This window comes from Alosa alosa, chromosome 6, assembly GCF_017589495.1.
Source record: "Alosa alosa isolate M-15738 ecotype Scorff River chromosome 6, AALO_Geno_1.1, whole genome shotgun sequence".
Classification (NCBI taxonomy): Eukaryota; Metazoa; Chordata; class Actinopteri; order Clupeiformes; family Clupeidae; genus Alosa; species Alosa alosa.
Window position 1 is genome coordinate 1,883,933 of NC_063194.1, and position 15,025 is coordinate 1,898,957.

Below are 15,025 nucleotides of genomic sequence, written 5' to 3' on the forward strand. Positions count from 1 at the left end.
TTAAGAACAAGGACATCAACAGACTAGATACAAGACTTACCCAATGCTATGCTTTACAATGGATAATAAAGGCTAATCAAATTAAAATCAAATTAAGTTCATGTAGTCATCACCTGTCATCAAGTATCAGAAGTCCCCTCTGCTGTAGTTCCTGGACATCTCCTGACTGACCCAGAACTGCATGGAGATTATCACTAGGGCTGAACAGTTTCCAGTGCTGAAAAGCACAGAAAACAACACCAAACTCATGCTTTTGTATACTCATACTGAGCTCATACAGTTAATTATCAATTATCGAAGATCAACCTTCCGTTCACAGAGACACATGAAGCTACTAGACATTTTTCAATGCATCAGGCAAATGGCTGTTGAATCAAGATTCAGTTCCACCCCACATGTTTAGGTGACATGGCTTTTGACTGCAGCACGCCCACCTGGTGTGTGATTCCATCAGTCATCCTCAGGCCCATGACCAGCACCTCCTCCAGCCTGCAGACAGAAAAACAAACTCATAGCACACACACACACACGCACACACAGACACACACGCACACACAAACATGCACAGACACACATACACGTGCACACACACGCACAGACACGCACACACACACACACACACAGACACACAAACCCGCATATACACACACACACACACACACACTTTTCAGGCATAGCACCCCCTTATCAGGTCTGATGTATTCCGGTCTATCTATTATATGTGTTTGTTAAAACACATTTCCAAAGGTGTTAGTAACTAATGTGCCTTTTAACACCAAGCAGCTTTGGTGCTGTGTCATGACAGATATATCTGACTCTTACACCGCCACACAAAAGCCACTGGGGCCAGTCAGTGTCAAAATACCCACTCACAGTGCGAGGTGACTCAGCGAAATCCAACGTCGGGTAGCGTGACCAAACTTCTGAACCTCACTCATCCAGACGTCCGGCTCCAAGGTCTGTGTGCGAGCCTCCCTCTGAACCGATCCTTCCAAGTGGGGCATGAACCGGCCATGGGCCCCTATGGCCAAACAAATGGACAACAGCAATCTGACTATCCAATGCTACACAACCTGTGGCAGCATTAAAAGTACATATTTATGATATATAAATTATGTTATAACAATGTGTACGAAATGTAATGGAGGATATCAAAGCTCTAATACAAATATCCACTGCAGTTTATCTAGTATATCTCACCTGGGCCTACACCGATGTACTGCTGTCCCTTCCAGTAGCCTAGATTATGCTCACTTACAGCACCCTACATAAAGAAAAACAACCAATTACTAGTACAGAGAACCACACAAAAAAGTCAGAAGAAAAGGCACCAAAAAGCACAAAAAAGCCTTACACTTCTGGCAAAGTTGGACACCTCATACTGGCGGAAGCCGTGCATTTCTAGGATGTCCCTTGCAGTCATGTACATGGTGGCGGTGACGTCTTCAGTGGGCATAGTCAGCTCACCCCGCTGGACCTGCTTGAAGAGCTGCGTGCCCCTCTCCAGGGTCAGCTGGTAGAGCGACACGTGATGGTCGCAGACCGCCAGCAGCTTCTCCAGTTCCGTCTCCCATGAAGCCACGCTTTGGCCTGGGCGCCCAAACATGACGTCCACAGAGACGCGCCCTGGACAAAGCCTGCGGGCCTCAGAGATGGTGTGCAGAGCATGTTGGGAACTGTGGTCTCGCCCCAGGAGCTTCAGGTCCTCATCGTTCAGAGACTTTGGGGATTATGAAAAATAAAAGAAGATAACTGGGTTTTGAAAGGTGTTGTAAGCAACACTGTAACAAAAGAGTTTCTTTCTAACTTCTGACTGGGTCACCATAGCAACCCATCCAACTCTTTTCTATCCTGTGTCAATGCACAGAGCATTTATGAGTATGAATGGTTTATTTATTTATCCTTTATTTTACCAGGTGAGACCCATTGAGATCTTACATCTCTTTTTCAAGGGAGCCCTGGTTATGATGGCTATATGGAAATACGAAAATAGAACAGGAGATCCATGACATCCAGGGTCGACACAGCTACTGTAGGGAAGTAGTTCTTAAACTGGGGGTCATCAAAAATATAGGAGGGGTCGCAAAATGATTTGCAGTCTGAATTAGATGCATTTTTCTAAAGGTTTTTAGAACATTTTTTTTAAACTGGGATATTCAGCAGCTCTAGATGTAGGCCAATTCAGTGTTACCTATAAAAAAAACTCACTGAAGAAGAAGAACAGACCAGCGAACCCTTCTTAATTTTCTTAACTTTCTTTTTTTTGGCAGTTTGCAAACGGGGTGCATTACCTCCACCATCTGCTGGACTGAGGTGTAATGGCAAGTGTACCCTGTAGCCTCGTTCTGGCCGCTGGGTGAATAAGGCGAATTGGCTGCCATGCATTCTTCTTGTTGGCCCAGTTAAATAATATCATGCAGTATGTAATTGGGGTCCCTCCACAATGTCAAGGGCTCCTTGGCCTCAAAAAACAGTAAACACCTCTGCTCTGAAAATTATAATGTGTAAATAATGTAAAGTAACTACATTAAAGTAGGATGGAAACGTTTCTAATGGATAAACAATCCCACAAAGCGCCAGTACTTCAATGAGATGGCCACAAAATAGGACAGAACAGCCCCTACTTCAATCAGATGGCCACAAAATTGGACAAAAGAGTCCTCGAAAGCATCCAGAGATGCAGGGATCCTTTGATATCTGAAACAGCGCCTGTCCTAATGGACTCTCAGCACATAGCCTAATTCCATTTGCAGGTAGGCCTGTGCACAAGAGGCTGATGTGCTTTCCATTCACACATGGCGGGAGAGGTGTTCTCTCTCTGTGTTTATAGCTCTTACCCATCATGCGGCCCTGGTCCACCCTTTGTTCTGGGTCTGGCCTAATTTCAGTGGCTCCTGCCCTTTGCTCAGGGTTGGCAGTGTAACAAATTCATTAAATCACTTGTCATTCGCACTAAAAAGGTAGCTCATTTTGAAGTGGGGGCATGTAACCCCGAGGATAAAGGTGCAGGCAAAAAAGGGATGATGGTTCACTATCTGGGTTTCTCATTTACATTGTTAAGAACATTCATGAAAATTCGTCTTAAGGAAACTGTCCGCAAGTCTGTCTGCATTTGCATCACCTGTGTTACGCAAATGACACTCACCTCATCACTTTGAGTCTCACTTAACACCCCCGCCCCCATGTGAATACATTTGAATGAATTTCAAATGTTTCGGGATTTCCTACTTAAATCCTGTAATATCGCATGAAACAGTTGGATGGAAACCAAACAAAAAATGTATCAAACTGATCAACTATTCTTTGATGAACCTTAAGGTTTACACATATTGTAGTCAAACTTGGAGAGAGAGTAGGTAAAGAAAATGAAAAGGTTGAGCCACAATAGGCTGCAAAGATGTGTTTTGCAGTGTATGTTTAAAATCTTTAAACAGCAGTTCCTGTAAGTATATGTCATTACCAAATCTAAAGTTATGGCATCAAGGTTTGAAGAGTAGAATTACTGTCTTTGTAAACTACATTATTTTAGAACAAAGGATAAATTTTCGCAGCAAACACTTTCAGGTTCAGTGCCTGTTAATCCATAGGAGTTTTTATAACAAATCAATACATCTGATGTAACTAACAATAAGTGGGTCATGATAACAAACAAATTAAATGTATTTCATCTGACCTATAACTTGCATCCCAATGGGTATCACCAAAATAACTACAGTAAAGGTTCTTGACCATTTAAGCTTACTGGTGGTATTACACATCTAATTATAATCACCTAGGATCTAAATAGTAGCCAAATGTCAATGACAAATTCAATCATTTTATAGGAATATAGACTGATAAAAGGATGACATTAAAGTAAAAGCAGTGCACTCTACATAAAGGGAAAACAAGGAATTATATACAGACTTGTAATAGTTGAGATCATGTGCTATATTCACCTGCACGCCAATAGACAGTCGATTGATCCCAGCATCTATGAAGTCTTTCAGCCTGGACGTTCCTGCAGGTGTTGGGTTGACCTCCAGGGTGACCTCTGCCTCCTCTGGTAGCTGAGCATGTTGGGAGACTCTCTCCAAGACAGCTGCAATGGTGGCAGGCTGTGCCAAGCTAGGTGTTCCGCCTCCAAAAAACACTGAAGTAATACTAAAAACAAATTTTTAGAATTTTTTTTAGAAGTGGTGAGGACTGTCATTTTAAAACAGACTAGCTGTTGATGTGGGAAATAGAAGGTTGAAGTAGGCCTAGAATGTGTAGGCTACTTTCTCATGCGAAATAACTCTGAAAAGTGCTTCTTGAAGTTGAACTATTGACAGTACTAGTAACGGCCTCTGTATGAGCTTGCAGATGATAGACATTAAAACATGTGAGAAGGTTCAGCTCACGTACCGAGACACACGACTGAGCTTCAGCAGAGTTTCTGTCTCCCTCTGCAAACATTCAGTCATGGCCGAATGGTTAACAGACCGGGAAATATACTTGTTGAAGTTGCAGTAGGAGCATCTTTTTAGACAGTACGGCCACTAAGGAATGACAAAGACAGGACGTTTATATATTGAGGAGCACACACAAACGGATGATATCCCCAGCAATGCACAACTTACGTGGACATACAGAGACGCTTCATCAGACAGAGGTGGTAAAACTGATGCACAAGTGCCCTTTGAAGCACTTTCAGTGAGAGATTTCGGCGACATAAATAATGTTCGCCTGGCAACAGGCCAACAGAAATGTCTTGCATTTTTCATACCTTTGCCGCTTTAGAGTGTCTGAAATATAAGATAACAACATGAAAACTATTCATGACAAAAGGCATAACTGTGTTATGTCCATATAGACAGTAAAATATATTAGTTATGGCAGCGTGTATTCCACACGGCGGGACATAATGTATGAACACATACGTCACAGGAAATAGAGAGCTCGCGCATGACCTACAGTAACCACCAGATGGCAACGTAGAGCAACTTGGGGATGCTGCAAGCAGCATCTTTATCAGCATGGTTAGAATAGACAATCAGAAAGCCCCAATAGGACTCAACTAAGTTCAAAACATAACTTTATAATTCTTCAATTTCCTTTACTGACAACAATGTGCTGTTTGATGAAAAGGCTATTAAAGAGTCATAACTGTGCTTTCGAAAACCTCAAAAGAAATATATGTTTATAAATAACAGTTTTTGTTGTTGTTGCTGAATTAAGTATCTTACAGGTTGTAATATATACAGCCCCATTAGTTAATTATTGTATTACATTTATATTGTATAATAGGGCGAACTAAAAATGATGTCCCAAATTAAGGTTGCATAATCCTACCATGATAAGGCTTTCTGTCAGTTTGTGTGAGCATTTGCATGTGCATGCATGTGTGAATGTGTGTTGTTTTTGAGTGAGAGGACACTGTGACACATAGACACTGAATTCAATTCCCCTCTTGCCCATGGGCCATTTTCCACTCAATACCAAAACTGGAACACAATCATTTGTTAAAAAAAAGACAGGCAAAGTTACACACAATGTGACACATGACCACCTCTGGGATGCGGTCTACAGCAGGAAAGCCATTAAAGTTGAAGAGGACCAGACCAACAGATCCTTCAACTCACTAATTCATCACTTCATTCACCTTTGATTTTAGACAATATCGCAAAGGAGGGCTTTTCAAAGCAATGCCCAGGAGAGACCGTAAGTTTTCTATAAATTTTTCTGTACACTACTTCTTTCTTTTGAACAACAAATCTCTTAGGCTTTTGCTGCTTCATTTGAGGGGACAGTTTAACTGCAAAGCAGTAGCAGTTGATTTGCTTATGTTTTGATAAATAAATGGTAAAATGTGCTTGTTCTTGCCCCCACAGCTAATGGCGATGTTGACCTTAGGCTTGTGGTGATTGGCAGCAGTGGCCCCGCACAGTTTTTGCTTACCAATTCCATCCTGGGCAAGGAGGAGTTCACCAGGGATGTCTGCAGCATTGCAGGGAGCCGCAAGAACCTGGGGGATCTGGCAGGCCGGCGGGTGGCGGTGATCAACAGTCCCAATCTCTACGAGAAGGACCTGTCCAAGGCCAAGATGAAGGAGGAGCTGAGGAGGGCCAAGTGTCTCTCAGCCCCAGGCCCCCACGCCTTCCTCCTGGCCTTTGACCTGGATGGGATGAGCCCCAATGACATCAAGTCCCCCAAACTGGTGGTGAAACGCTACGGCGAGCGGTCGCTGAACCACGCCATCATCCTGCTGGCCTACGACGGCAACCTGGAGGGCCAGGCGCTGGACGACAGGGTGATGCGCACCGACTCGCACCTGCACGAGCTGCTGGAGCAGTGCGGCTGCCGGTACCACATCTTCCCCAAGAACTGGCAGGACCGCAGCCAGGCCCGGGAGCTGGCGCACAAGATCGAGAGGATGGTGACGGCGCTGGGCGGCCACTACTACACCAGCCACTCGTACCAGCGGGCGGAGGACAGCGTGCGGAAGGAGGTGGCGCGGCTAGAGAAGAGGCGCGAGGGGGAGACGGACCGGGCCTGGTGCGGGCTTGAGCAGCAGTACCAGGGCGACGAGCTGCGCCGGCAGGTCGACGGCTACAACTCCAGCATCCACGCCGAGATCCGGGCCAGGGCCGAGCTGGACAACGGCTGGCTCCGGACCACGCTGGCCACGGGGGTTGGCGTGGGCTTCGTGGTGGGGGCAGTCATGGGGATGGCGATTGGGTCGGTGGAGGGGCCGCTGGGGATTGTGGTGGGCGGGGTTGTGGGAGGGGGTGTGGGCGGCGGCACTGGAGGGGCCGTGCAAGTGGCGATGGAACACCTCGAGGACCGGATCGGACCGCATCCCAACAACTTTAACACCATGTTTATTAATCGCTTCTTCCGCCTGCCACGCTCATCTTTCCGTTAGGACATTCTGCTCCAACACAAACCATGAGCAGGCTCCTCACCTGTTCGTCACAGTAGAGTGCTGATAAGCTGAAACGCTTGGTAATACTCTTTTCTATGTTTGATTCATATGGATTAAACCAATTATTTCCCTTTGTGCCCACTCTACAATTGCAGTAGATGAATTACAATAGTTAGAAAGTCTGTTAGAAAGCATGAGTTCAACTGGATTCTTCTTTTTTGGGATCACGTGCACTTGGGGTAAAGTGCACTAGTTCTGTTTATGTTGTTGAAAAGATGAATTTAAATAAATGTCAAAAATCTTTACATTTTTCTCCTTGTTTTTTGACACATTCACTCCTTTTAGAGGAACAACACCATAAGGTCAGGACATATTCAAATATACTTAAGTATGAAAACAAAGAAGGAAGTACTGCTTAAGCACAAAATGTTTTTTTATGTTACTCATTAGCAGGGTTAATTTTATTTCAAAAAATGGCACAGAGATTCAGACATGCAAAGTTAGTGGGGAAAAAATATTCAATATTCTGAACATTTTCTCAGAAGCTGACCTCCAAAAGTAAACATGTTTGCCAATGGCAATTTACAAATTGGTTGGCATAAAGCCCAGTTACACAACCTACCAATAATAGAATCAACAGAATGTCAAGGCAATAAGTTAGCTCAATAGCGGGCTTCCCTGTGCAGTGAGGTTATTTAAAATGAGTAAGGCTAATCATTTGTCATTTCACTATAACACGTTAAACTAGTATTCTATTGCAGTCAGCCAAATAGCAATTACTACCGATAGCTTTACCAGGTCATTATATGCCTAGCTATCTCTAGATTACAATATCCATCTCAGACAGTAGACAAGTAATCAACTAGCAAATACTCTTGATTGATTATAAAAGTGACACCGAAAGCAGAGAAATATTAAACCCAACATACAGTATGTCTGAAATGGGAATGTTAAGAACTCAGTTTTGTAGGGTTTATGTATCTCATAACAACAGTGTGTGTGTTGCTACCTTCTTGCATTCATTCATATTTATGTCCCAGATTTTATGGTACTTTGGGTTATCTCCACATGTGGAGTGGGTGGGGCCTTGTGGCATACCTCTGAGCCTGTGTTGATTTTCCCCGCCCAAATAGTTCCAACCTGTAATCACTTTGAGACTCTTAAACCCTTCCTTGAAACCCTTTCACACAATCTGAGGGAATCCCGCATAATCAGAGGAGTAAAAGAAAGGGCTTTAACCTTCCACTCAAATTACATTGCTCTCGGGTAAGATCCCAATTTGAAACTGTCAAATCTCATTATAAATATTTTGCCTTTTACCGACATTGTACATTGACAAGTGTTTCTAGACAGTGTTTTCTTGAGATAACATATTCTGTGCTCTGATGGAATTAGAGGGACATTCCTGCATAACCATTTTAATGAAACAAAAATGTAGGCAGGTGCTTAACTAACTCAGCATATGCCACATTTCCATTGTCTTCTTATTTATTTACTTTTAATTTAGGCTACCTCTCATTAGGTTCAGCTCTGGGTTGGCTATGTAATCTCATTTCAGGTGGAACATAACTTCATTGTTTACTTCATTGAATGTTTACTTTAACCTGATTTTCCTAGTATATTTTGTGTATATAACTGTCAGTTCGTCCATGTTAAACATGTCTTTGAAATGTACACATTGAAATTCAGGGTATGTACTCTTTCTTGTATGCTGAACTGTACTTATGACGTGACAGAGTTTGAGTCTTAGCAGAACCTGTTTGGGTGCATGCCATTGTGCCCTTTTATTGCTCTCTCTCTCTCTCTCTCTCTCTCTCGCTCTCTCTCTTTCATTCTTTTTCTCTGAGATCATGATGTTTAGAGAATATGGTTGAGCGTGGGTGTTTGTGGAGGTGGAGGAGGGTGTTTTTTCAATCGAAGTAAACCCTGCAACTTGCATGGCACCTCTTCACACAGCCAAAGAGTGGTTATGTTGTGATTGGCACAAAAACAATTCCTTTCAGAGTCTCCGAAGGCCAAACACCCACCTCACGCTGAAAAACGGGCATTCTCTGGCTGACATTCTGCCTTTGAAGCTCTGAATGAAAATGTCCTTCACAAGCTCTTCATTACTCTCGAAAGCCATATAAACCCTAAAGTAAAGGGGCTGAAAGCTTTTTGACGCCTGTGCATCGTGATGTTTTGTCAGACAGAAGTTTCTGTCTCACAACAATGTCTTTTTGGAAAAACATACCAAACTTTCCCTGCTCTTACTGATAATGCTAAGACCAGGAAGTATGGTTTCAATATAGCTCACTTGCCCTTTTAGTTGATAACTGCCTCACATGCTTTTCATCTTATCGCTGTGCCTTCAGGTAATTTCTTCAGGTAGTCATTTATTTTCAATGCCTCAGAACTCTCTAGGACATGCTGTTCTTAAGTTGCCATTTCATGGTGAAATGTGTTTGCCAGGGAATGGCCTCTACCATCGGTCTCCTGCCTGAGAAACACTTCCTGTGCTCTCTGTGCGAGCACATATTCACCAAGCCCGTGACCATTCCCTGCGGCCACAGTTTCTGCAAGGTGTGCCTGCGCAAATACTGGAATCAGGCCGGGACTGAGCGCTGCCCGTCCTGTAAGAGGGCCTTCGGGTCACGACCCCACCTTAGCGTCAACCGCATCCTGGCAGACGTTATCGAGAACTACAGGACGACACGACAGGCGGCCAAACAAGAGGGCCACAGCGAGGACAAAACTGATAAGGTATGGCACATTCATAAATACGGCAGCATCACAAGTAATAAATAACATTAGGGATGATTATGGCTACAGATGAAACAGAATACTGAAGATTTTCATGTCATATTCCACGCTGGTCTTATTCCAAAATCCTGTCCCACTGACTCGTGGGAACAGACCGCAAAGGAACTGCAGCAGATGATTCAGGAGCGGCTACAGAAGGTGGATAAGCTGAAGACCTCCCTGCAACTACTCAAAGTGAGTGTTCCTGTTTCTAAGCAACCGACAATGGAACACTAATTCTATCTGTGTGCTGGAACACTGCCTCAACAAACACAGACTTACTCCAGTATCTAACTTCTGGTGGGCTTTGTTGGATTTGAACATTGAGCCTATCATTGTTCTGAAAGTCACATATTTCTCTCAACATATTAATCCCGAGAGTCAGCTTTATAACGAGCTTGTGGAGCCAGTGTGAAGGGACCTTAAAAGTGAGAACAAACTATCTCCTCCAGGAACACAGGAACACTGTGGGGAAAGGTCTTTTTGATTGGCATTTTGAGTTCTAATCAAATCAAAGATATTTTGCAAAAATAGAAGACTCCACCTTTAAAAAGTCCCACAGGACAACAAAAGCAGTTGTTTTTTTTTGGCTGATGCAGAGCTCGTGTCAGAGAGAGGTGCAGGAGAGCAACCGTGTGTTCAGCGCCCTGGTCAGCTCCATAGAGCAGAGCCAGATGTTGGTGGTGGCGTCAGTGGAGGAGAAGGAGAGGCACGCCGAGAAGCGCGTGAGCAGGCTGGTGAGGGAGCTGGAGCAAGAGATCCGAGAGCTGCGCGAGGGGAAGGCCAATCAGGAAGAGCCGCAAACAGAGATGAAGAGATGGGTAAATGCAAGGGAATCTACTTTGCTAATGCCACCACAGAATTTCCATTGTATTTACATAGCAGATACGTATTCAAAGTAAGTTGCTATACAGTGAAGGGATACATTTTTATCTCTGACTTCCTAGAAGTTTGCCTGTGGATATGAGCCAGCAACACTGACTCAATGTAGCCAAAACACTTTGGCTTAACGTTCTGCAGGCCTCCTGTTTTCTATTTAATTTCCTGTAGTGTTGTCACACATTCCAGAAATGCTTCACATTCTTAATATTGATTTGGTGTTTTCTAGAGTTCACGCATTACCCTAGAAGACCGAGAGATGAGGGACTGGTCCAGGGTTTCCCTGGAGACGGACCCATGCGTGGGTGTCACCAGGAGGGCGGTGCTTGACCTGGTGGACAAAGTTCTGATGGAGGCCAATAGACTCACCAAATCAGGTTGGTGTCAAGCATGTGTGAAATAATAAACATTTGTTACACACATGCTCCAAATGTAGATATTATTTTATCATTATGATATTTAGTTCCAAAGGCCTTTCTATTATTTCTCATTTTTTGATCACTGATCAGCACCACACGAAATGTTTTTGGTGTGTGTGTGACATATTTCATAACACTAGCAATTATGAAATATGTCATGTCTACACACAGTTTTTATATACACCCACAGTTTCAACAGGAGTTTCATATATTTTCCTTTGTTTCAACTTTCTACAGAGCTAAAAAGACTTCAAAAATACTCAGGTACGCATTTATTTTGACAGTTTCTCAAATGGGTGAATGTCTTCCCACCATGAGAGTCCATGAATGAAACGTGTTTTCTCTGCTGTTCCAGTGGATGTCACTCTGAACCCCCAGACGGCCCATGCCTACCTTATCCTTTCAGACGACAGGAGGCAAGTCAGACATGGTGACAAGCGGCAGGAAATCCTCGAAAGCCCTAAAAGGTTTGACCGCATGACCAACGTCCTGGCCAAGGAGAGCTTTCTCTCAGGCAGACACTACTGGGAGGTGGAGGTGGGCAGCAAAACCGAGTGGGACCTGGGTGTGGTCCGCCACTCGGTCAACAGAAAAGGGAAGTTCACGGTCTGCCCGGCTAATGGCTTCTGGACCGTGAGCCTGAGAAATGGGTGTCAGTACGTTGCCAACACATCGCCGCCCACCTCCCTGGCTCTGCGCCACAAGCCGAAGAGGATTGGCGTGTTCGTGGACTACGAGGAGGGAAGGACATCCTTCCTCTGCGTGGACAGCGGCGCCCACATCCACACGTTCATGGACGCGTTCACAGACAGGCTCCATCCTTTCTTTGGGCCTGGGAGGCCTCATGGAGGAAAGAACACAGCTCCTCTTACTGTCACCAGCAACTGCTGCAGCATCTGAATAGTATGTAGCCTTCTACAAAACCCAAAAAACTATATATTCGACTAATCTCTCTGATTGCACAAAAAAGCTCACCTGTGTGTGCCTGAGATACATTCCTTGTGATTTATTTATATCTGATTCAAGTATTGAATATATGCCACCTAGTCATCTAAAATGTGAATAAATATGATATAATTTGCATGTACTGCGTCTGGTTCCATACTCTTAGGATATTTGAGGATTATATTTGTATCGGTGGAATTTCAAGATCGTATCATAAGTCACATAAACACAGTGTCCTGGCATACATGGTTTCGGTCCCTATATCAACACGGTGTTTGACCGATTCTTTGCAGATACAGTATATCAGATCAGAGAAAAGATGTGAACAAAGACAGTCAGGCTTAGCCTCAGACTATTCAGGTAAGGAGGAAATGCAGAAGGTCATATCAGTCATTCTCAGCTATATATAAACCAGTGTAAATAAAGCAGATAAAAAGAATGTTACATAAAACACAATCTGAAAGGAAACACTCAGAGACTACAATCATTAGGGACCCCTGCTGAACCCATAAAACATGAACATGGACTGGAAACAGAGGAAGATGAAAAGAGAGGCCTCACATAAAGTAACAAGAAGGCAAAAGATGAAAAAAGAAAGACAGAATGGATTGATGAGTGGGGTTTGGGGAGGTGGGGGGTTGGGTTCGAGGAGACCGAGGGCGAGAGAACAGCGGGGCATTGTGCAACAACGCCAGGCACTGGGAGACACACACTCAGACACATTCACGCATTCACACACGCTGACACGGGCGCGCTCGCATCGCATGCGCGTGCTTCTGCCCACTGCCCCTTCACACAGACCCTTCACTGGCATCCTGGAGGGCAGACCCTCGCTCCAGTCCCGTCCTCGCCACCTCCCAAACGGCCACCAGCAGCCAGGAGAAGCACACCTTCAGATCCAGAGCACCAGACTCCACCACCTGTGTGTCAAGGTTACCTATGAACCTTGGTGTTTAGGCAAACCGCATCTTATCTAGTTGTACCAAATTGTCGACGGTTGATGCTGCAACACAAACGGGATCCAGGACTAACACAAGAAGACTTGGGAGAGAAATAAACAACACGCTCCACTCTGTAGGTAAGATATATGATGATCTCTGCGTTCTGGATCTTTATGTTCTATGTGATATGTATGCCACATATTTGTGCCACATGTAAGCTTATTGACACATGGTCAATAGGATGGTGTACACTGTACACACTGACCATTCTATAAAATCACAAAATCATTGACAGATATTCACATCCCTTGTTAACTTCAACACCAGTGATGGGATGTGAGAAGTTTGTTTCTTTATTGAAGTGCTGTCCTGTTATGTATGGCAGATATGGAGGGTGATTGACTTGCAGAGCAGGCATGAACAGACCCGGGTCTGCTTGGCCCACTCCAGAGCGTCCCATGAAAGCGTCTTGTGTTCAGGCGCGCCTCATGTTTTTCTGAGATAATCCACTCGCTCTGCCAGGCGTAGCTCTCCACCCACGGCGGTGTGAAAAGGACTCTTTCTCTCCTATTTTTCCTGGAATCCACTAATGTTCACTGTCCACGCCTGTTTCAAAATACTTATGATAAGGACAAGCTCAGTGATGTTTTAGATTATGCAAATGGTGAAAATACTGAGAATTAATAATAGATTGCCCAGACATGGTTTGGGCTTTTTTCTTATGGAGAGTGGACGATATGACAGCACATTGTTAGTTATTTGGTGAATGTGGCAACCCACGATGTTTGATTTTCACTGTTTGTCGCTTATCTGATTAACAGGCTCCATTCTGACAGCCCTCCTCAGTAGCTGAGTGGACAAGGAGAGCAAGAGGCAGAGGAAAAGAAGGCAAAAATTGTAGCCTGAAAGAGGTGAAGGTTTTAATCCATTCCACAGATTTTGAGTGGACTGTTCGCTCACCCTGAGAGACCAAAGAACAAGTTGCTAGTCACCATCGTCCTTTCATAGTCATGGCGACCACGGGCATGCAACTTCTTGGCCTGGTCATGTCCCTCATCGGCTGGGTCGGCGGCTTCCTGGTGTGCATCCTCCCCATGTGGCGCGTCACCGCCTTCATCGGCAACAACATCGTGACGGCGCAGATCACGTGGGAGGGCCTGTGGATGAACTGCATCGTCCAGAGCACCGGCGAGATCCAGTGCAAGGTGTACGACAGCCTGCTGGCCCTGCCGAGCGACATGCAGGCCGCCCGCGGCTTCACCGTGATGTCCGTGCTCCTGTGCTGCCTGGCGCTCACCCTGGGCGTGCTGGGCATCAAGTGCACGAAGTGCGTGGGCCACCCAAGCCTGGAGGCACGTCTGGCCCGAGTGGCCGGCGCCATGTTCGTCATCGCGGGCTTCCTCTACCTCGTGCCCGTCTGCTGGGCCGCCCACTCCATCATCAGGGATTTCTACGACCCGTTTGTGGCGGCGCCACACAAGCGTGAGTTGGGGCCTGCGCTCTACCTGGGCTGGGGTGCGTCCGCCCTGCTCCTGATCGGCGGCTCCCTGCTCTACGCCGGCTCCAGCCCCCCAGGGATTCCCTCCTCGCCCACCTTCAGCAGTGGGGAGAGCAGCCCGCGCCGGGGAGGGGGTGCCACACAGGTCAAAGGTTACGTCTAACATCGCCGAACAACAGCTCTCACCCCAGGGATCCTCTCTCTTAGTATTCCCAATTGTAATAGATTGAATTTTAATGTTCCTATATGGTATTTTGTATCATGATCATGGCCTTGGTTACTGTCCAATGGAGGTTGTGAAGAGAAATGTGAAATCATGTAATTATTCCAACTCTTATGTCCTTCAATAACCCTGTCTATGTGTGTGTATAAAACAAATAAAGTCCTCCGTCCTTTAAAAGCTTTGTGCAAACTGTTTCAAAATCTGTCATTCTCGCTCAATGAGATAACCATTATGTTTCCGTGTTGAATTCTAAATCATTTAATATTTTAGTTACTTAAACTAAAAAGTTATTAATGAGTGGGTTTGCTCAAATGAACTTTTAAAACATCATATACTCCATATGTACATTTTACATTCATATTTTAAGAAGACAAGAAAAAAACATATGTCTGTCTAACTCATTGATTCTGTTGTTAATAATGGAGAGACTATTCAAGTGGTAGAGCAATGTTT

The 15,025-nt window shown here is 44.8% G+C and overlaps 4 protein-coding genes across 7 annotated transcripts in view; 3 read left to right on the plus strand and 1 right to left on the minus strand.

Moving 5' to 3' along the window:
- LOC125295732 (GTPase IMAP family member 4) overlaps positions 1-7,173 on the plus strand; it is a 17,758-nt gene extending 10,585 nt beyond the window's left edge. The window contains exons 2-3 of one of the 2 annotated variants that reach the window (XM_048245167.1): positions 5,636-5,682; positions 5,853-7,173. In XM_048245167.1, coding sequence (XP_048101124.1) covers positions 5,636-5,682; positions 5,853-6,886 — 1,081 coding nt within the window. In that variant the 3' untranslated portion in view covers positions 6,887-7,173. Of the gene's footprint in view, positions 1-5,433; positions 5,683-5,852 lie in introns of those variants that run through there. The other variant, XM_048245169.1, reaches the window with a different exon arrangement.
- Positions 1-15,025, minus strand: part of rsad1 (radical S-adenosyl methionine domain containing 1) — an 18,118-nt gene that overhangs the window by 847 nt on the left and 2,246 nt on the right. The window contains exons 3-10 of the mRNA XM_048245162.1: positions 4,602-4,766; positions 4,387-4,520; positions 3,939-4,143; positions 1,355-1,720; positions 1,201-1,264; positions 874-1,021; positions 435-489; positions 114-217 (exon numbers count right to left, since the gene is read on the minus strand). Coding sequence (XP_048101119.1) covers positions 114-217; positions 435-489; positions 874-1,021; positions 1,201-1,264; positions 1,355-1,720; positions 3,939-4,143; positions 4,387-4,520; positions 4,602-4,745 — 1,220 coding nt within the window. The 5' untranslated portion in view covers positions 4,746-4,766. The remainder of the gene's footprint in view (positions 1-113; positions 218-434; positions 490-873; positions 1,022-1,200; positions 1,265-1,354; positions 1,721-3,938; positions 4,144-4,386; positions 4,521-4,601; positions 4,767-15,025) is intronic.
- Positions 7,924-12,048, plus strand: btr02 (bloodthirsty-related gene family, member 2). Of its 2 annotated transcripts, XM_048245164.1 has the most exons (7): positions 7,924-8,152; positions 9,338-9,628; positions 9,782-9,862; positions 10,267-10,488; positions 10,776-10,923; positions 11,203-11,229; positions 11,321-12,048. In XM_048245164.1, the coding sequence occupies exons 2-7, from the start codon at positions 9,341-9,343 to the stop codon at positions 11,863-11,865; spliced, it is 1,311 nt and encodes a 436-aa protein (XP_048101121.1). In that variant the 5' UTR covers positions 7,924-8,152; positions 9,338-9,340; the 3' UTR covers positions 11,866-12,048. The 2 variants fall into 2 exon arrangements, with proteins under 2 accessions (XP_048101121.1, XP_048101120.1); XM_048245163.1 differs by lacking the exon at positions 7,924-8,152 and having other exon boundaries at positions 8,213-9,628.
- cldnk (claudin k) lies at positions 12,661-14,749 on the plus strand. Of its 2 annotated transcripts, none has more exons than XM_048245173.1 (2): positions 12,661-12,984; positions 13,673-14,749. In XM_048245173.1, the coding sequence occupies exon 2, from the start codon at positions 13,862-13,864 to the stop codon at positions 14,510-14,512; it is 651 nt and encodes a 216-aa protein (XP_048101130.1). In that variant the 5' UTR covers positions 12,661-12,984; positions 13,673-13,861; the 3' UTR covers positions 14,513-14,749. The 2 variants fall into 2 exon arrangements, with proteins under 2 accessions (XP_048101130.1, XP_048101129.1); XM_048245172.1 differs by having other exon boundaries at positions 12,663-12,988.

Bases quoted from the DNA above. Each gene is read 5' to 3' on its own strand.
- btr02 (XM_048245163.1), top strand. From the start codon at position 9,293: ATGCTGTTCTTAAGTTGCCATTTCATGGTGAAATGTGTTTGCCAGGGA. The intron at 10,489-10,775 runs GTAAATGCAAGG...GGTGTTTTCTAG, and splicing joins AAACAGAGATGAAGAGATGG to AGTTCACGCATTACCCTAGA. The intron at 11,230-11,320 runs GTACGCATTTAT...CTGCTGTTCCAG, and splicing joins AAGACTTCAAAAATACTCAG to TGGATGTCACTCTGAACCCC.
- cldnk (XM_048245173.1), top strand. From the start codon at position 13,862: ATGGCGACCACGGGCATGCAACTTCTTGGCCTGGTCATGTCCCTCATC.